The sequence below is a fragment of the Melozone crissalis genome, unplaced genomic scaffold (assembly GCF_028551555.1).
Source record: "Melozone crissalis strain CALT ecotype California unplaced genomic scaffold, PUWL_Pcris_2 ptg000013l_1, whole genome shotgun sequence".
Classification (NCBI taxonomy): Eukaryota; Metazoa; Chordata; class Aves; order Passeriformes; family Passerellidae; genus Melozone; species Melozone crissalis.
In genome coordinates this window covers 56,496,373-56,518,712 of record NW_026535791.1, presented here as the reverse complement: position 1 = coordinate 56,518,712, position 22,340 = coordinate 56,496,373, and the positions used below count along the sequence as shown (strand labels likewise).

At 38.6% G+C, this 22,340-nt stretch overlaps 1 protein-coding gene across 1 annotated transcript; it reads right to left on the bottom strand.

Moving 5' to 3' along the window:
• Positions 1-525: 525 nt before the first annotated feature.
• On the bottom strand, positions 526-21,688 carry MSL3 (MSL complex subunit 3). Its single transcript, XM_054271604.1, has 13 exons — positions 21,538-21,688; positions 19,596-19,678; positions 18,925-19,020; positions 18,265-18,365; positions 17,279-17,370; positions 16,386-16,508; positions 15,803-15,963; positions 13,735-13,893; positions 12,834-13,096; positions 12,341-12,450; positions 12,068-12,167; positions 11,550-11,634; positions 526-2,359 (listed from the first exon to the last, which is right to left on the bottom strand). Exons 1-13 carry the CDS (start codon positions 21,634-21,636, stop codon positions 2,260-2,262), a joined length of 1,572 nt encoding a protein of 523 aa, XP_054127579.1. The 5' UTR covers positions 21,637-21,688; the 3' UTR covers positions 526-2,259.
• Between the last annotated feature and the right edge of the window lie 652 nt (positions 21,689-22,340).

Genomic DNA, 22,340 nt, shown 5'->3' with positions numbered 1-22,340 from the left:
AATGCCATAAATGAGGAGTAACAGTAAAGAGGGATGTCAAAGTTGCACATTACTGTAACTGAATTTATAAAACTACACTTTTAAAATTCAAATATATATTCAAATATGAAAGTTATATCAGTTAGAAGTGTCAAGAAGCACAAAGGCATACAACTTTGGAGAAAAGCTTTTGGTTTTTATGAGAGTAAGATAGTTTGTAATATTACATCCAACGGCAGCCTCAAGAGAATTTTATGAAAAGTTCTGTTCACAAAGACTACACTATAACTGGACCATCAGAATTTTTCCCCCCTCACATCTTTTGAGCATCTCCACAAGGCAATACCAACAGTACTCCTGACCCCTTGATGCAGAAATTTTCATTTCAACAGTTAAACAGTCACACAACGGGACTCAGTTTGTAATGTGTCTTATACTCACAGGTGCACAAAATGGAACAAAACCAGATCAGTCCTATTACACATGAGCATTCTTAAAATAGAAAGGATTAATTTTGAAGTTTCAGGCAGCATTCCTAGACTCATCTCGTGTTAGACAGTTTGTTTGTATTTTGTTGAACTCTCTTTTAGAGAAACAGCATTTAAACCTAGAATGAAACATGTTGGCAAAGTTTTGATGTACATGGGTTCTGCTAGAGATTCAAAACTTCTGTCATTTGAGAATGATGAAAGCTTACAAATATGGGGTTTTCTTGGTACAAGAGAAACGTGTTTAAAAAAGAGTAGTGCTGCTAAATGGCAATTTTTAGAATTAACAATCATCAAATCTGCATGCATCCATGCCACTGGTTTAACAACTGAGTTCAGTAGACTCTTCGTAAAATTACTAAAACCAGAGTAATCCTAATCTTTTGAATTCATAAGCTTGAGCACACCACAGAACTCTGAAAAGTGAGAATGAATATCAACAGCAGATTTTACTTTTTTTTTTGGCCTTTTAGCCTGAGCCTGCCATTTATGTGTGAAAGACGATGCCTTCAAATTACTAGTTTCTACAAATGTGAGGAAACTTGAGCTCTGCATTATAGGTGGAAGTTTTCTGAACCAAGAAGGATTAGAGAGTCATTAATGCAGTCTGTAACCCAGTCCTGTTTTCTCTCAGTGCTTTTAAAATCTGTCTATCTTGATAGAGCCAAGGATTTTGAAGGCCAGTGTTTTAAGTCCTGCATGTGGTTTCCACAACAAGAATTATGTTTCAATTAATTTATACTGAATGTGTTGTCACATTTGTAGGAACTCAGTTCTCACTGAACTGCTATTTCCAGAGCCAAAGTGTCTAAAAAAGTCTAAAGAGACATCCTTCAAGTCTGCAGAAGAACATCCAATGATACAGAAAGGGCTCCTCTCCATATGTTGTCAGTGCTCCCACCTCTCATTATACGCACACTTAGCACCCTCAAAAATACTAATTGAGCACGAACAAGATGTTTTAGACAGTCAAAATCACACATCCACACAGCAGCCACTGTGAACTTTATTAAGAAAATAAATGTTTGCCAATTAAAGAGCAATGACTTCACTGACTTTCCCATTTACTTGTAGAAAATGAGTTCTTTCATAACGGCTCTGGAAATCATTTATTGCCACGTACATGCCGAATCCCTGGCTGTGTCTGGTCTGCTCAGAACCCTGTCAGCTTTACCATGAAAGGTCTATATACACCTCTGCAAAATGCAAAGTCAGCAACACATCTTTCATTCAAGCAACAAAGTGATTTTTGAGGCAGATGTCACACTAGCCAAACAGCAAAGCCACCTTTACATTAAGCAATCCTTTCTATCATGACAGTTCCACAGATGAAATGTAATTTTTGAGGAAAACAATCCATAAGATACCAGTCACAAATTCTCTTCATGTAACTGTTTAGTCAAGTCTTATTTCTCAGGCAGGAGAGGCTGAGCTACAATGAAACACAGCATGGTGATTTATCTTCATGAGAATGTCCTGTTGCCAATGCATCTGCTTTTGCCTCCTTTGCTTTTGATTACTCTGTGTAGTCCTGTGCAGTAAAGTCAGAACAAGGCTTCTTCATTCATCTGGAGTCAGATTTATATCCAGCCTTCCAAGTGACTCACACCACTGTTTATACACATCTGTGAAAAGCAGTTCTCCATTCCTAAGTAATCCAACCATCATAAAGATATTTTCCAATGTCTTCAACTCCAGAAGTTGCTTTAATTCCTTTCTCATCTTGTAGCCATGTAGCAGAATAGCATTGTCATGGCCTATGTATAGCAGAATTTAATCCTTATTAATAGCTTCAGTAGATGGCCCGAGGATTTTTAGTACTGTAGTAGGCTTCACATGCAGCTACATAAGCAGATTCTGGGAAGAAATCATCATGATATTCTGCTAAAAACCTGAGAAGAAAGCACACCAAAAAAAAGAACAGAATATAAAACATTTAAGAGAAAAGCTTTTTTCAAATTGATTTTTAAGCTCAGCAAAAACACAGCCTGGGAATTAAGAATTATTACTCTTTGAAATTTGGCATACAAAGGATTTGCCCTATTTTTTACAAGTTTCACATAGTGAAAAACAGCCTTCCTCTAGCATTCTGAAATCCAACAAGAATTAAAAAAAAATTCCTCAAGCTCAAAAACAAAACAAAAAAACCCCCAGAAAGTTAAACTATACTCAGAACAAGAATTCAAAGAACTAGCACAGAAGGAAAAAGAAGAGATCTTTCTGCAACTTCTGTAAGTTACCTGCTCAGCAAACTACTTTCATTTATGCCCAAACCAGTATTTTCAGTTATCACTTTGGCAGTACTTTATACAAATAGCCAGGATTCATTAGGGAGCCAAACGATATCTTTTAAGGCAAGTAAAGTTATGATTTTTCATATATTTCATGTGCCTTTAGGGTCTCCATCTTTCTGATTTAAATATGGGTTTCAATGACAAAACACATCCTTCACAAATTCAGTTCCTTAATTTCATATTTCTGCAAGATGGTTTGCAAATACTATTCAAACCACCAAGCACTCAATATTTTATCATGTTTTCCTGCTCTGCTAACACACAACTTTTTCTTTGGTTTAGGGCTGAAAATGAAAACAGTGCTGCTACAAACACCAGTAACAAACAGCTAGAATGACTATAAGCTCCCTGTTCCTTCCTTTGATTTCAAAGATACTAGGTATATAAATGGGGGGGGAAGGGCAAAATGGTTATTAAACTCAAGATTACACTCAAGCTGTACTTCAGAAAAAAGCACAAAGCTTCAAAAATACCTGGATATTAAAGATCAGCATCAATAAACATGTTTTAAGAGTAGGAAGCAAAAGAAAAAGAAACAACAGAAAACAATGTCATTTACAGAATCTGTGCTCTCTCAAGAAACAGTGGCTGGGGTGATGACTTCACTACTGGAAGCTGAAAATATCAGTTTTGCATAGCCAATACCTTGGACATAGAAAGTACAATTAAAAAAAAAATATTCATGTAAATGGCATAAAAACTACAGGCCTTCTCCAACCTCACTCACTGCTGCACTGCCTGAACTAGGCATGTTCTTTGATCTAAGGAGAGCCAAAGCATCAAAGAATACTGGCAAGATCCTCTAAATAAAGCATTTATATTGAATAAGAAATATATTAATTGCTCAGAGCTCATAGAAAATGGTGACAGTACAAAACTGCAGATAAATGAAAAAGAGTTGATTTTTCCCCAATCCTTGCAAGTGCTAAACAAATGCTAAACTAGAGTTATAACTAGTTACATCCTACTAGATGTAACTAGAAAAAGCAGTGAGAAAATAGAAACTATTTTAAAAGAAATCAATCCTTTATGGTGTGTCACTGTTAATTTAGAAGGCACATTGTCAACTTCTTCCATACTTCTTTATTTCACAGCAGCTCTGCAATTAACAGTATATAAAGGGACCTAAATGGTTTCTGATGTAAAATGTTTCAAACCACTAAAAAAATAGCAATTAAGAAGCTAATAAAATACTCAAGTCACCAACTGCTATGACCTCTGACTTTAGTTAGCTACAAATCACTTTCTAGGAAGAAGGGTCGGTATGAAGCAAGTGTGGAAAAGCCTAAAACTTAACAGACTTGAACCTAACTTTGGATGTACTTAGATTCTATACAGTTAAGATGAACAACAAGTGGTATTTGATTGATAATTCTTCATTAACACACATTAATGACTCCAAAACATTAAAAAAATAACAGGGGCTGATGAAAATCTTACTATCTTTGGATAACATTTAGTAAAACACAGTACTACAAGCTAGATCACAGAAGGGAACATGTTTTAAAAGAACCTTCAGAGGGCATTTGGGTAGCTGACAGTTCCAAGAATTTTATCAGCATGTAATGGGAAACAGGTTCACTTTCTCTTCCAAATTTCCTGACTATTCTTTAAATCATCAGTGATACATGCCAGTTTGGTGCATGCTAAAGTGACAGCTGGTACAGATGAGAAATTTTAGCTGAGATGGTGTGCCACAGCTACAACTCAAAAAAAAGGCACAGAGTCAAACATCCATCTCCCTGTTCTTCACATAACAGTTGTGAAAAGCAAAATACCCCAGAGCTAGCAAACACAAATTATTTTCTGCAGAGAAGTAGAAGAAAACTACTGAAGGAACACAGTCAGCCTTTGTCACAATCCTTTCTATACCTGCATACAAAGAGCAGTGGCCCTTCTGAAGCTGCTTTCTATTCAAAAGACATCAGAGTGCAGAACGCTGGCACAGAAATATTAGGAGTCTCCTAAGACTTTTGCCTACCAGATATTTCACTATTGCTTTGCTCTTGGACAAGCTAAACCAGCATCAAGATCAATTACACTGCTACCTGAAAGTCATGAGCCAAGATTTAAAGACAGAGGGAGCTGTAATTAGCAGACAGAGCCAATGTTCAGCAATAGATCAGAAAGCATATTGCCATCGAGCTATTCAGAAATTGTTTCATGATTAACTTACAAATCTGATCCATTCAGTCACCTGCTGCATTATTGCCTCTTTCATTTTTATACTTTTTACAGAGTTCATATGCATACATCTATAAAGCAAGACTGCTGATGAGCAACCAATCAGTCCATACTGATTTGAGACTGCATGCATTTTTCATCATGAATGTCCTCAAAAACAAACTCATGCTTTATACTCATGCTTAGAGAACAGAGGTAACATGGCACAATGCAGTTATTTTCCTCCAACCTCAGGCTCCCAGAAGGGCAACACTTCAGAAAGGTCTAGAGGGGATGGAGACAAGTGAAAAAGATGTGGGCAACTTAGGAATTCCTCAAGCTATGTTCTGATCTTCAAGTGTGGGTTTTTTTAAGCAAGCAACAGCCTCATAAATACACTACCATCTGACTGATTTATACAGGTAGATCTACCGAAAAGAAGAACTGAGTTATCACTATCACATTAGAAGGCCATTTAACACATGTCATGAACATATCTCAAAAAGAGTCACTGAATTAGTATGAGTATTAAGAGCATACTCTGATAGGCCTTGCCTTGACACCACCAACAAAATTTATTACTAGAAGTGTCTGAATGAGGAAAAAGAATTCTTATAAATGTCAGCTACCATCACATGAATAAACTTAGGGACAGCCCAGAAAGTGTGAAAATGACAAAGAAAAGAAAACCTTGGTTTTCAGAAAGACATCCTCAGCCATTAAGGTATAAGAAGACGTTGTCCAAAGGAAAAGTTTCCAGGAAGGTGACCTTACAAACTTCTACAGAATTTTAAAAAGTAAGCAGATGCTTTGATGAGATCAGTGACCCGTCTGAAAGGCTACTGTAATGATCTATCCAAATTTGCTAGAAGACCATTATGAGTCCTAGCTCTGTGAGTCACCTCATCAAAAGAAATGTCATTTGCAGATTAAGAAGCTACCTCATCTCTGACACTACTACTCAAGTGCAGGATTTGGAAACTAAAAGGCTTTAGGTTCATGAAGAAATGTATATGCCACCATCGCTCCCCCCCCCTCCCCAATTTGTAGGCCTGTCTCCATCTGGAAAGTTGTTCAGATGACAAAGTCCATCATAACACCATTGCAGTCAACAGAAGAAGTGAATTGAGGTTTCAGATGTTTGTTCTAATACCCAATGGCTAAAGAACCATGCTAAAGGAGTAAACTGGCCTGTTTTGTTGACTGGACTCCTATCACTCACTGATATACAGAGACTGAGATAATATTCCTTGGCCTTTTAAGAGAAAGTATAGAGAACCCTGAAGATGCCAAGCTACCATAATAACACTTTCAAGAATCAGATTAAGCGAGTGAGAATTTAATTTTCCCAAAGACCTTTTGGGAAAACAGTCCTACAAGAGATCAATACAGGAGTCCTTGGTTTGTCTTGAGGATGAAGACCCCGTGACTAGACCAGCACAAGCCCCTAGAGCTGCCTTCTAAAAAAGCTGCCATAACACATTTAAAGGACTTGGGGCAACCTCTAAACATAGATACATGATCCAAGCCTCAGCTATTGACTACCAATATGCTCATTCAAATTCCCAGGCACTTGATGATTTGAAAAGCAGAAGGAAGAGAAGCAATCCACATGGAGAGTTTCATGAACAGTTTTTGGCAATGCAACAAAACCTTAGTTGAGGATGATAAGCACCAACGAGCACATTCTGCAGACCAAGCAGCCAACAAAGCCCACTGAAAGTAAGAACCTGCACAATACCAGGTACTCAGTGGGAAGCATTCTACCTAAAGGTGCCAAAAGTTTGAGAGGGCCCCTTTCTACCCAACTGTGCACAAAAAATTCCTTCCATTCCAAGTGTTTCAAAACTTGGAAAAAAATGTTGCTTTACATGTTTGTTCACCCTAAACCCAGGTCTCCATTTATACTCAGAAACTTGATTTTCTCACATTTAGGTTCCAATTCCATGAAATTTTCTAGTGTGTCATAACCAAGTAACTGGATAATTCAAAAAACTGAGAGGAAAAAACCCAGTATAATTCAACAATATTAATCAATAATACAATATAAGAAACACTAGCACAATTGCATTCTTTGTCCATCTTTCAGAATGAGATTTTTAATTACTTGCCCTTTTGCAACTGAAGCCACAATGACTCACAATGAACAGGAACTCTATTACAAAGCAACTTTGCCTAACTAAAGATGTCTTCTAATTCATTCACCATTTGCAATGATTAATTTTTTCATTCTCAGACACAAATAACCTCTCATAATTGTACATCAGCACAGACTAGTGGTGATGATTCACCACTGCAGTTATATATAATAAAATTATTACACTCAAAATTTGCTGTCAGCACCAGAGATCCATTTCTTAAAGTTACGTGAAACAACTTGTCATCTTTGTATATACACATTTTATTATTACAGTCCTCTGATTTGGCTTCCTTCTCAGAAAAATTCATCAGTATCAAAATATTTTCCTACCCATGGAGCAGAGTGGCACAATAGATACAAGCATATTTTAGAGCATAAGTGGGGAAAAAAAAAAGATATTTAAGCTTAAAGGAAATACTGAGTTTGAAACACGTGTGGGTTTTTAACAAAACTAAAATATTTGACTGTTACCTGTCCATAATCTGAACTAATACATTGGCCTCATCTAAAAAAAACTTACTAGAAATTTTAGAATTATTTTAGAAGTATTTCATCACTTATTTATTCTTCTGTATTTCATCAAAGTCAAAATACCTGTCTATGCATTTCTATACCACTTCATTTTGCCTTTTTTCCCAAAATGCAAATGACAGTCTCTGAAATTACCTCAGTGAAGATGGGTCTTGCTCTTGTAAAAACAGACATACTGTTAACTCTTAAGTAGCTCCTATTGGTTAACAGACTTGGGAGGGGGCCTCTGATTCCAAAACAGTTTTCCAAGCCAAGGCTGTGTGCAAATTAATGGAAACAGCAAAACAGAAATGGGCACCTTCCTGCCAGTCACTTCTCACCACTGAGGCAACCTTTGGAGGCATGTTAGGCCCCTTACAATGCCAGGAAATTGTAAAATACAGCATATGCAGCATTTTATTTCAAAAGCAGCTGAAATAATGGAATTAGTTTAAAGCTGATACTTCCTCTTACTCTAAAGCTATTAACAGGCAAGGAGATTTAATCAGGGGTCTTTCACTAGTCCAATTACCAGTTAGCACCAGTAAGCACCAGCTAAAGCATTAACTCCCACAGACTAAATGTGCACCAAGTGAAATTCAGTGAAACCAACTGGTGAGTCTATTTTAGACTGCAAGTACTATGAATTATTTCAGAAATAATGTAAGATTCAGAGTTTTGTACGTAATTTGAGAATCTGATTTTCTTCTGCAAATTCTATTATTGAGAAATAAACTTTCCTGTTTTCCATGAAGAAATTTTCATTTTACACACTTGTAGGAAGCTGGATTAAGAGGGTATAGTTTCTACTTAACAAGAAAGTCAAAAAGATGCATTTCATACATTTCTTAAAAATATATGTTGTCTGGGAAATTGAGAAAAATCTTGTCTAGCAGCAGTCTGAGGGCATGACTGGAAAATGTTATCCATGTAGCATCTCAAAGCTAATTTAATGCATCTATCATGAACTAAGCAAACTCAAGACAACAAGCTCCCAGAAAAAGTATTACATTACATAAGCGTCAGTTTCTCAGCTCACAGGAGATTAATAATATAAATGGTAAACTATAAATTTTAGCCACAAAATCATAAATCAAAATTGTATCAGTATCTACGCAAGAACTAAATCAGTTGTGCACTGCATTTAAGTTTTGTTTAAGAATACATAAACTACTAATGCTTGGACTACTCTACTAGACATCAAAGAAGATTCAGGAGTAGTTTAATTAATGCAAGCAGACCCATCAATCCTTTGCCTGCTATTAGAGAAATAAAGAAAAGGAGAGTACTTCAGCTTCTCACTCAAGAGCAGTTCACTAAAAAAACCCCAAAAATAATTAAGCAGTCCTAAGTAAACTGGCTGCTATTACCTAATGCATACAGATGTTGTAGGGAAGATCTCACTGTTCAAAAGTTAAGCCAGAACAGAACTGATATAAAATATTTATAATAATCACTCATTAATCTTTTAATTCCCAAAAAGGAAAAGACAGAATGTGAAAACTGAAGAACTAGTACTGATGCCTAAAGATTTTTAGATTTTTGTATCTTTCATGTATTTGTAGCTTTGTAAATTGCTAAAGCATGGCTGTAGTTTCTAGCAATTTTCCTACCTTTCTTCCCTACGTTTAAAAAGTATAAGCTAACCTTAAAAATATTGTTTAATCTTACTCCAAGAAGAAAACCAACTACACAGACATTCTGTTTTCCAACCAGAATCTGGACCAGACATAAAAAAGTGGGGCAAAAGAAACCTCTGCCTTCAGTGGGGCAGGACCCCAGGGATTATTACCTAACCAATTAACCTTTTAATTGGACAGTATATGGTAAGTATACTACTTGACTGACTTTATAAAAATTGTGGAATTACTATACAATGTGTGATTTCTGCTATATTGTCTACCTGAAAGCTTTCAAGTAAAGCTTTGCTTTTATATTCACTCTAATATTGTTGGGAACATCTATGCTATTTTCCAGGCATCAGTACAAGATGTCACCTCAAACTCAAGTTTTCTTGTGATTACTACCAGAAAATGCAGAACTATTTCTGTGATAAAAATCAAGCTTGAACAAATGTCTAGAAAGTAATTTTTTGACCACTTCCAATGACAAGCATCATGAGAAATAAATACCCAAATGAAAAATTTTTCAAAGCACCATATGAATACATGTTAAAAAAAAAGTATCTAATAATTTGTACTGGTTTCTGTTGCCCAGCAGCATAGCTGACAAGGAAAGTAGACTAAGGAAAGTATTTATTACAAAGCTATCTAAGATCAAATGCTTCCTACAGCAGTAACTGTAACTTTGAAGCTTTCTTGACACTGTCAAAAAAGAAAGTGCTTGGAAAAAAACCAGCATTCAAATATTTTGCTGTCACAGATATGTGATATCCACATTATCCTTGCCTTGTGGGGCTCATTTGGTTTTGTTGTAGCCTGGCCTCAAGGACTGAAGCACACCTCTGGGTAAGTGTTTTCTGAAAGGAATGCAGGTTGTGTATTTGGAGGACACTCCACCATGACACAAAGCATGGAAAAGGTGAACTACTGAAAGATTTGCTTCAAAACCACAGTTCTATCTCCCCTAAAAATGCTGATGTGGAAATATGATTTTTATTTCTATTTATAGATGACTACACATTTCAATGAAATGCTCAGATGGGAAAGTAAAACACATACAGATACTATCACTAGAAATTTCAGTTCCCTTAAGCAACCCCTTCCCAATAAGCAACCTTTATTTTATAGGGTATAGGGGACATGTTTCTCCTTCCATCTATTCTCCTCCATTAAAGCTTATTTACAGAATGGATATGAAAACATGGTTATTAAAGACACTAAAGAACAGAGATCTGCTCTACCAACACAGGAGAATCTGAACAGCCAAAAGTCTGATAAAAACTGATCTGATCAACAGTGAGTTAAGCTCCCTAAAAAATATTCACTTCAAGAAAAACAGTCTTCCAACAATGAGCTCTAATTATGTCCTGTTTAATTTAAAGGTATTTGGAATGCCAACAACAATCTAACAAAAGAGATGAAAAATGGAATCAGTAAAACTTGACAACTAACTGCTCCCAGAGAAAAACTGTGTACTGTAGGAACTTTTGACATTGGAAACCTTTTTTTATTTTCAATAAGTAATTAAAGTAAAAGCATTTTAAAGCTTTCATCTCCCTGATATCTAACACAAGGGTTTTTTTATGCTGGTGTAATACTAAGTTACCTTTCCTTATGTCACTGACCAAATTTAAGCTACAATTTCCATATCTGTTCCATTACCATCTACAACACCTTTTCCTGAAAGTTTTCCTCGGCAATTTTGTTTTCCAGTGTCTCTGACACTGCACAACACAGAGCAACACTAGATATCTAACCACATGCTCAATGTCATGCAGAAATACTAATTACAGTATCTGATAAACCAATCTGATCATGGGGCAGGTATGACCTTACTGACTCCAGTGGTGGAGCTAGTGCAGCCACACAGAGTTGTGTATCCCTACAAACCACTGCACTGCATCACAGAGAAACCCTTCTGTTCAAAGCTCAGTTAAGACAGACATTTATTTTAAGAAATCAGCATAATTAAAAACACATTTTAAAGAACAAGTTTCTCCTCCTGCTAATATTGATAAAAAATACCAATGCAGACTTTGCATTTCTTCATAAAACACGCTACTTAACCAAGTCAGACTTATCATTCTATACATATCAACAAACTTTCACACTTCAGTTCTATATCAATGTGTTTATCAAAATTGAAAGTAGAAAATTCTGATTCCCTTCAAGTGGAATTAAAAAATAGAAAAATCTTACATTCATCTTTACTCAAATTGTTAAAATGGTATACTAATTTTATCCTAATCTTGTAGTTATAGAAAATGAGTATCTTAAGTCCCCTTAGCCATTCCAAGACATTTAGATCTATGTAACAATAGAAACACTGCTGTAGTACATTGTGTCACATTACCTCAGAAACATCTCAAAGTGTTTTACTAAAGCCTTCAGGTTTTTGTCAGGAAAGCACATCTTCCCCAGTATTTCTGGTAGTTTTACTGTGAATAAAAGAAATAATGTTTATACCTCTTCTTGTAAATGCAACTTCAAATTGCTTTTATCCACTACATAGAAAAGAATATTAAAATTTCTTCACACCACAGACCCCACTTTCCCTTGCAAGCTACTTTTGATCTTTCAAAGCCTTACTAAACAGAAACATGCTGAGAAGGTGAATGATGCTGGGTTTAATGATGTTTGACAGTGTACTGGAAGTAACACTGCTTTGCCTTTCTTAAATGAAGGCATACAGAGCCAATAAAAGATAACCAAATCTATGGACAGCCTAAAGTTCCAAATAGATTAAAATGTACATTCCTCCAAGAATAAAAATAAATTTAATAAAGCAAACAGAAAAATCACATAGATTTCGGGACTGAAAAAAAAATATAAAGCAACTTTGACTGAGCAGAGTATTTTGCATTAGTTTACCAAACATCCTCAGCAAATGTTGAGATCCATAGATATATGAAGGAGGTGGTGGTTGATCACTTGGTGGATAATTCTCTGGCATCAATTTCCAGGACAAAACCTATAGATAAAATATGAAAATTTTATAACATTGTAAATAATTTAGAATGTACAGAACTTCAAATTCAAAGATGAAATAAGTAATACCAACAAAACCTTTTCTTACATAGCCTTACTCTTAGGTCCACAAAACATTTAATCATTGAATCTAGGAAAGTAACATCAAAATGTTACCTCATTCAATTCGTTGTTTCTTCTACCTTCAAAGCCAGTAAACACCGTGCTCCCTTCTTTGCTAGGAGTCAAAGTTATAGGTGAAGATGACCCGCTGTGTACAGGGGTTTCTTCAAAATGAAAGGAAAAACAAAACAAAAGAAAAAAGAAAAATTTTATTACTTGTAAACTACTACCTGGAACTATAAGCCATTAAATGCATCTAAGGACTGCTGCTAAAATGTCTGAAGTCTTAAAACACTGAAATTCAATAAAGGTTATCCTAAAATAGACTCTCAGAAAAGCAGCTCATTGCATTCTGTGGAAAAATATCCCAAAGTACTGACAATATTGCCTTGTATTTTGCTCTTTGGTAATAAGGCCTCAGAGTTAAAGAACTGATACAAGAAGTTAACAACTTCCATTTCTTTCTCTGAGTTTACAGCCCATGCAGCACTAAAAGAACAGAACTTTATGCTTTGTTTAGGCCCACAATGTAAGAAGAAAAGCCTACTTTTTTCCAGGTGCAGGAAGAGCTTTGGCATGGACGCGGGGGTGTCGAGGTGCCGCCGTTTGGGCTGTGGGGACGCGCTGCTCTCCGACAGCCTGTCACAGTTGGAGCTGTGGCGTGTCGAACGCCTCAGAGACTGCAGGATCTCGGGCTCAGCTTTCCTCCTCTTCGGCGTGGCTGGCTCCCCTGTGGTGGGCTGGCTGTCAGTCGACTGAGGCGTGGGTGGATTCAGCAGAGGAGGGCTTGGGGAAAGTTCCTCCTGATTTCTAGGTAATTGGGGCAGGTTTACAGAATTGAGATGGTCAGGGCTCTAGCAACAAAAGAAATTCTTCAAGTTTCACAGATCTTATTTCTAGCTATGATATTTTCTGAAAAATCCTTTCTTTAGGATTTTTCCTCCTGAGAAGCTGAGAGGCCTCAGGAACAAAATATAAGCAATGATTATCTGCTGCTGTGGAATGCAACAGGTGATTGGTCCCATGTGGTTGTTTCTAATTAATGGCCAATCACAGTCAGCTGGCTCAGACTCTGTCTGAGACACAAGCCTTTGTTATTCATTCCTTCTTTTTCTATTCTTAGCTAGCCTTCTGATAAAATCCTTTCTTCTATTCTTTTAGTATAGTTTTAATATAATATATACCATAAAATAATAAGCTTTCTGAAACATGGAGTCAGATCCTTGTCTCTTTCCTCATCCCAAAACCCCTGCGAACACTGTCACACTTATTGAACACTTTTATTCAGGGAAAACAGTCTCCTTCCAATAACTATTAAAGTGATGAGCTCTACTACTGAATTCTATTCTCCAGAAGTATACTTATCTTCAAATTAGTTAAGAACCAAGGATACCACATTCTCCTACCTTTTGACATAAGGCATATTAAACTTCTTATATCTAACCTACCTGTTGGTATTTGTTGAGTTTTCTTTGATGGGAAGAAAGAATTTTGATGAAGTCACCTTCTTAAATTGAGCTTGTTCATAAGGATAGAGCAAAATTAAGGGAAGTGTAAAGTCAAAGGTTATTCTCAGCCCATCCACCATCTCTTTACATAGCTCGACACTAGAGGGGAAAAAAATTATGAATTTCAAAGTTGCATGCCACTATTTTTCAGCACAGTTGCACAAAATTGCTCAATAATACAGTCGATTAACATCATAACTACAATATGGTGATTCAATCACTAAGTAATGATAAGTGATTAGAAACACACTTAAAAAGAAGGTGATTGCTCTTGTTAACTTCAGAAATACAAGTTCTTTTAAAAGGTCTGCTTCACAACCTCAAACAAAATCACACAACTGTTATATTACACTATTCACTAAACTAATAAAATCTACTGTGGAATAAATAAAGTTCGTTAGATGTTTTTCAGGTAAACATTCTTTTGGTTTCCCAAGTTCACTACGCTGACAAAGAGGCACCTGTGCACCAGAACAAGTAAGTACTCAATAGACTGAATCTCTGTCTAAAAGGCATAAGCAGAATTTGACCTATAGCTACTAAGCTGCAGTTGAGCTGTGCTCAAGAGTTATCCAGTGCACCAACAAAACCAGATACATTTGCATGGGAGAGCAGTTTCCAATGGTCTGTTCTCCTAATTAGAGCACTACCAGGAATTGCAGTTTCAGGTCTGTGTGAGAGACTTACAAGGTTAGGTGGTGACTATACAAGCTATTACAAGAACCAAAACCACAAAGTGCAGCACACTTGCAACACCTCTCACCTTTGTGAAGGTATTCCCCTCTCATGTTTCAACTGCACATACGTGTATGGTTAACAATTTGATTCTCCCAAAATGATCCATGTTAGAAATTCCAAACCTCCAATATTTCATACCACCCACTAAAACTGATACACATGAATTGGGCCAGGGGACCATCATGGGCAGAAATTCTATAAATCCAAGAAGGTCAATAACTTTCAGTGTTAGAGCAGTAAAGGAAAAACAATGACGATGTCAGCTGAATTTCTACCACTTAATGATCACTGAAACTATACTTTTTTTTACTAAAACATTGTTTTTATTGAGGAAGTTACTTAAACATAAACCTGTAAAAATCATAATGTGTGTAAAACCTTCTGTTTATATTTCTGATATTTTATCTAACCTTTTGCTTGGGAGATTATACTACAAAGAAGGGAAAGTGTCAATCTGTCAAAGAATGAATGACACCAACGTAAAACAAGACACTCAGGATAAAATACTTCAAGGAATAGCATAAATACACACCATTGAAATAGAACACTAACACAAGTCAGGATTTCTTGTTGATAAAAATAACAAGATTTCACCCCATTGTACTTAGATAGAAGCAGTCTTATCTAATATCAAAAATCTTTAACATAAGAGAAAAAAATCCCCAAAACAATCAAAAACCACCACACTGCAAACATGTATGGTCAATGCATTTGTAACATGGTAGAAGAACAGACAGCTCAGCTGAGAAAACAGACTAAAACATGAATTTCAACAAATCAGGATTTGTGTTACCACAGTTTCCCTACATACTGACTCTAAGATTTAAGATCATATATCCACTTAAAACAAACCAACAACTTGCACTTGGAGATCTTTATAAGTGTTTGTATTAAATTTTTATCCTTTTTAAAACATGAACCTGTTCAAGTTTATCTAAGTAGGCTATTCTTATATCAGATATGAAATTCTCCACATTGACAACAGCAACACATTCTTCAAAACAGATCTCAATATTTCAAATATAAGAATTTACACGATAAAACAGAATATTGATACTTTTGCATAATGACTTTTCAGAGTACAGGGACTCTCTCACTGGTAAACAAGTTATCAGTGTTACTCTGCTATAGTTATCTGTCAAATACTTTGAGCCCTGTAAATAGATATACATTATGGTATAAGCTCACAGAAGTGAACAGCCATAAAACAGAACACAGAATGCAAGGTCATTCTTCTTGTAACAACAGCATTGGACTAAAGATTACTCACTTCTTCTCTGGTGGCACATAATGAAGATTCATATTAGCATGTGGAGTCATCTGATGGTGCCGAGACCTTTCATTGGCTGAAAAAGCAGCATTAATTGCAAAGTGTTTTACATATGACTCCAAGATGGTTATTATATTGGTCTGGCAAGGAAGCTTCACTAGCTGAAAAAGAAACAAAAAATAATGCCTTCTAAAAACAATAAGTTATAATGTACCAACTAATTTAGTAAATATCTAGTGCCTAAAGCAAGTTCAGGACTGTATAATTAAAGTGCATTTTTTATCAACATCAGGAGAAACAAGAAACATGGTCAGATTAACAAGGCTGCTGCATTTCCAGCTTTCAAAAGCAATCTGCATTCTAAAGCACAATCAGGAACCACAACAGTACACTGCTAAATATGACAAGCCACTGTTATAGCTAAAGAAAAATCTATTATCTATACTCTTTGTGTTCTTCCTTGCCCTGTCAACAGGAAGCTAGAAAGGTGAAGTTAAAAACCTCCAGTTGTACAAACAAGGACTACTTTTGACACCTTCCTCACATCCCCATGCACATTAGAGCCCCAACTTTTATTTTATACCCTTTTTCTTCTATTAATATAGTAGCAGTCTTCCTCAAGCTTCTTTTTCAAGACTTCAGGAATTTCTATGCTTATTGCTCTTTCTTCCATGTCCCTTTTTGTATGAGTGTCTTGTTCTTCTTTCTACAACAGATCAGTGAAAGAAAACATTACATTGGTTGTGAAACAATAACTTCAATAGTAAGGATACAAGTGGATAATAGGCTTAAACTATTTAACAATACTGCTCTTGAAAACATCTGCAAATTCATTTTTTAATTTTTTTTTTAATATAATGTTCTCTTAAGTATTTAACTTTAAAAAAAAGCAAACAAATTTGTTAGGTGTTACTGTTGCAGATCACCCACACTGTAGTTGTTTAAGTCTACACATCTTCAGATCAACTGTTTACTGTGGAAAAATAAATGGTTTTTTTCCTTGAAAACAGAACAGTCCTCTCTACATTTTAACTTAAGACCAGGGTTGACATGCCTGTCTCACATTAAAATACATGACAAACATCCTGCTACTATCAGTTTGTTCAACCTGCATAGACAAGCAAATTTTTACAGCACCCACAAAAGTGGAAAATCTAGTCTGCTACATTTTCTCCACATGAGTCTTTTGTGTAGAATGAGAGGGGGGAAAAAAGTGTATTTTTAGCAGTATATCACACAGTTCTATAAGAAAATGACATTGTATAATTTTCAAAATCTCAATCACAGAAAACACCAGGAATAAGAAAATTATGCTCTTAATTCCAGCTAAATAACCAGTTGTGGCCTATATTTTATCTACTTCAATTTTCCCAGAGTTTCAAGTGCAGATGATAATAAATACTAAATACTATTAATACTGATACTTAATACTAATAAATAATAAATACTATTAACTTAAGGAACACACAAAAATACCATTTCTGTCCTCTCATCTATGTCACTTTCTTCACTCTTTATTTCTTCATCTGTTCCTTCATCACTGTCGTCAGAAGAAGAACTACTTATAGCTGCAGAAAAGAGATTTCACAAATTCATTATTACATTACAGAGGTTATGACCAGTCAGTTTGAGGCCTCAATGCAAAAAACCCCAAAAAACAAAACCCAACCCACTAAAAAACCACAATTATCTTGTTATATTTAATGAGGATGAGTAATTCTAATTGAATTAAACATGCATTATTTACAGCCCACTACAAATATTTTAAACATGTGAGTTAATAGGAAGTATTCTTGCCTCCTCTCTAACTGAAAAACATTCACTTTTAAAAGCTCCCTACATTCCTGAGCACCCACATTTTCATTGGACTTTAGTTCTGCACAGAGGATTAACATATTAATCACTCAATCAAAAGGCATGAATCTGTGCAGCAGCAGTTCCCACAACATCAGTTAAGTGCCAGCCAATGTTCCTGCTGGCTTTCTAGTCACAAAGGAAAATGCAGGAAATTAAAAATCTGGCTTGAAAGTGAAATCAGACAGTCAGCTGACAAGAAACAGACCTTTGTGTGAGGTAGACTGGGGAAAAAATGATCTGACTGCCCTCAAAAATACACAAACACTAGCAGGGAAATGCTGTGTTTCCGAACATCAAACGAAGAAATCTGAGGGGTTCTCACACCTATTAATACTACACTAAAGAAAACAGTACTGAGCTCTGAAATCACTGATTAAAACAGTTGAGTAGAAGAGATGCAAGGAGAAGCCTCTGGACTACAAGAAGAAAACAGATATTTCAACTTAACAGATGCTTAGCATGAAACATAGTTCCCACTCTTCATATGACTGCCTTTGAATATTTGAGATAGGAAGGACCAGGATACTCCCATGGCAACTGACACCATGCACTTATCCCCAGGTCAAGGCATCCCACCAGTTACCAAAGGAGGAAAACAAACTCACAGTTTTCACTACTCTCATCATTTTCTTCAGCAGGAAGGCTTTTTAACACAGAGTCAACACCAGGCAACCTGCAGCGTCTCTTCTTTCTTCCTTTTCTTCTCCTACAGAACATAAAATGGTTCACTGACATTTGGGTAGTATTATTTCATTTCTTTACCCTAACTAATTTGATTATGTGCAAATGCACAGGAAACCTGTGTTTGAGTTATTTTCATTAATTAAAGCTGAAATTATTTGGACAATGCTTATTTAAGAGTGGATACCCCAATGTCTGTACATTACCTCACATTCATGTTCTCAAGCAGATCCTCTAGCCATGGCTAACCAATATTAGATTATTGCCTTTGGCCCAAAAATACTTCATGTTTTCCTGAAGTATTTTGCAAGTATATTTCTTTGGGAAGATGCAGATCCAACACACAGGCATTTCACAGCAGTAGTTAAGAATAACACAGCTACTGAGTTGTTAGTCATTTAAAGTGTTAGTAACAATCCACATGTCTTTAGCTTAGAGAAGCTCTCTAGAATGCACTGACTGTATTATGCATCTATCTACCATCTACAGCATGAGCTCACATTCAGGTGTCTACAACTGAGCTTGGCATCTGTCTGAATCTGAAAGTGAATCTCATTTCTTTTGAGGCCAAAAGGATTCCTTACATGCGAGCCACAGCCTTCCGTGCCAATTTACGCTGTAATCTGCGGTTTTCGTCTGTATCCCGAAGAACATGATCTTCAGCTGCCCATCTATCCCAGCTAAGGACAGGTCAAAAGAAAGTAAAAAATTACTATGAATATATGCCACTCATGATTACCAATGAATTAATATACTTTAAATCTACAAAGGACTTGTTTAATGCCATTCAGAAGCAACCCCTGCATCACAAGGTTTGCACTCTTCTCTGTTGACGTGGCTTCAGCTCTCACGTTGCCATCTAAAATCTGTCAAGCCTTGACTTAATACAAAACAGCATTTCTAGCACTGACACATACTATCAATCACAGTCAAGACACTGCACTCATGTACTAATAATCAAACAATGCAGAGCTAGATTTAACAAAGCACATACCTTTTACTAATGGAAACTTAGGTGCCATAAGTATATGGCACAGGCAGATATCCCGTAAGGTTTAAACTCATGTCTATCAAACCAATTCACTGAAATTTATGGATACAGACCAATGTCAACATGAGCAAGTATATTAAAGGCATTCACAAATACAAAAATACTCCTGCAAACATTGGTCCTTTGATATTCTATGCAAAGCCTATCTTTGCAGAATCAAATAGAAAAAATGGAAGAACTGAAACTACACATATAGGTTCTTACCTTCTGTTCCAGCCGTTAAAATGGATCAGATATTCTGGAATCTTTCTGCCTTTCTCATCTTTTCCAACAACAATATCAACAATCTGAAACAAATATTGAGGGGTACATATTAAAAAACGTGAGAGAAAGTAAGCCATTGGGTATTTAGAAAGTTTATGCACAAAGAAAGAAAAGAAAAGTAAATAGACTTGATATTCTGCCAGTTAATATTGACATGAACAGGATTATGCTAAATGATCAGAAAACTTAGCTTTCTTGTTGACCACTCTTAACATTGCAGACTGCTCACTACCTTGGTTCTATCCTCAAAGGTCCCATGCTTTCAAGACAGACAAAGGGAAACATCAAACAGTGCAGTAGCACAGTGTGGATATGCAGATTTGGGCTACTTACACTTTCTCATCTGTGCTGTCTGCTCAAGCGCCCTAAGTAGGAAACAGAGTTTTCTATACATAAACCATAGAAATACTGCTCTGTTGAACACCACAGACTCTCAGCCACAAAACATTAAGAGGCTTTGGGAATATCTCAACCCTTGTTTTCTTCCATTTTTACAAATGTGCAATGGCCAGTCTGAAAGGGCCTGCACCTCAGAAGAAAAAGATATGGTGCCTATACTTGAGTAGCTTTCAATATAGATCATTATCAGTACTTAGGCCACTAGTGATGTTTCAATTTGAGTGTCCAGAATTTAAGAACTATTGATGGATTCACAGACAGTATGCTGTTTACAGTACTTGACAGTAAAGAAGAAGAGGTACAATGCATTCTTGTACTTGGGTTATAGGTTTATAGGGATAGCAACTACAGCTACCAGGTTGTTAGGACATTGGAATAAATGTACAAACAAAAGGGCAGTCCAAAATATTACAGGACGGTGGCATTCTTAAACAAAGATGTTTGAGAAACACAGATAAGCACAACTCGCAAACCTGCGGCAAAAAGTATTAATTTCATCAAGGATCCAGTTACAACACTTCCTTTTTTATCCCTCTCTGTAACAAAAAACCACCCAGAATTCTGTTTCTAAGTCGGACACAGTCGTTTCAGGATTGAAAAATAATCTTGTGTACCACTGATACCGTAAACCAGCACTATTTACATAAAGCTCTATCATTACTCTCACTACCCTTAGGGTTAGGCCCTAACTGAGGCAATCACCTCTTACTGCAGCACCTACAGCCCACCGCGCACTGCTCACTCTCCTATTTCCGTATATTTTCCCTCACCAGCGCTACCACTTACACCTTTCTGAACCGCAGAGGGGCGGGCAGTAAGCGTGGGAAAGCGTGACAGGAAATAAATCCAGCTACACTACAAAACTGCAGGGGTGGCAGCAAGACTTCAGAATTACTTTGCAGGTGTTCAGCCGAGAGCGGCCGGCGGGAAGCGCGACCGGCGGCACTCCCAGGGCGGCTCGGGGCCCCGCTGTCTACCTGCCGCGGCGGGCAGGCCCCATCGCCCCTGCTCCCGGCGCGGCCAAGGCCCAGAGGCTCCCAAACAGCCGCTACGCGCACCCCCAGCCCCGGCACTCCCGTGGCGCGGGGAGAGAGCTGAGCCCCACCGGGGCACCGGCCTGAGCCGCCCGCAGGGAGCAATAAAGGAGGGAGGCCAGGCCCGGCGGGGACGGCACCGCCTCGTTTCGTCTCCCTGTCCCGTGGCGGCCCCCGCACCGCGGCCTCCCCGCCTGCTCCCCCCTCCCCGGGCCGGCGCCCGTTTCCCGCAACAAGTGCAGCTGCCGGTGGAGCAGCGTCCCCGGCCGGGCCCAGGGCCGCTTCCCGCGCCGCCTCCCGCCCGGGGGCGCGCCCAGCGCCCGGCGGGAGCGGTAACGGGAGAGCAGGAGCCGTAACGGGAGCGGGCGGGCCGCGCGCCGGCCCCGCCCCGCGCCCTCCCGCCCGGGGAGACGCGGGAGGGGGAGGCAGGAGCGCGCGCGGCCGGTCACCTTGGCATCATAGAGCACTTTGGCTTTGGTGGGGTCGGGCTCGAAGCAGAGAACTCTCTCTCCCCGGTGGAACTTAAATTTCATTCCCCGCGAGGTCATTTGTTCATCATGGCGCAAAGGAGAGGAGCCCCGCCCGCTCCCGCGGGGAGGCGCCGCGGACGGCCCGGCCCCGCCCCGCCCCCGGCTCCTCCGGCGGGGGCGGGCGGCCGGGACGGAGCGGGGATGCAGCGCCCGGCTTCCTCTGCCCTCGGCGGGGGAGCGGCGTTCGGCCCCGGGCGCTGCGGGGACGGGCCGCCCGCCTGTGCCCGCCCGTGCCCGCCCCGCCGGTCACGCGGGGTGCGCGGCGCGGGATGCGGGAGCCGGCGGCGGGAGGGGCGGCGGCGGCGCGGGGGACGCGTCCCGCCGGGCGGAGGGGCGGCCGCCCGCCCTGGGCCGGGGGAGTCCCTGCAGGAGGCGAGAGCTCCCGGCCCTGGCGGCGGTGCCTCGGCGCCATGGGAGCCGGGGCGTGCGCTGGGCCTGTGCCCGCCAGCAGAGCGGGGTGCGGCTGAGGGTTAAGTGCACCCCGAGAACAACAGCGGCCCTTCTCTCTGCTGCTGCTGCTTCCCCTAAACATCAGCAGACATCCCCATGCCTCACCCTCTTTCCCGCGTTCTCCGCTAAGCGAAGAACCGCCCCTACTCCCAAGATGGCTTTGTGTACATTGTAACCTCCCGCAAGGTTTGTTTTGCTCTCCGTTGTTCTTTCAGCCTTCCTTCAGCAAAATAAAACCAGAAATAAATAGGGTGTTGGGACTAGAAACTCAA

Bases quoted from the DNA above. Each gene is read 5' to 3' on its own strand.
- MSL3 (XM_054271604.1), bottom strand. From the start codon at position 21,636: ATGACCTCGCGGGGAATGAAATTTAAGTTCCACCGGGGAGAGAGAGTT. The intron at 13,894-15,802 runs GTGAGTAATCTT...TTTCCCCTCTAG, and splicing joins TATGTGCCACCAGAGAAGAA to TGTCGAGCTATGTAAAGAGA. The intron at 13,097-13,734 runs GTAGGTTAGATA...CCAATTACCTAG, and splicing joins AACTCAACAAATACCAACAG to AAATCAGGAGGAACTTTCCC.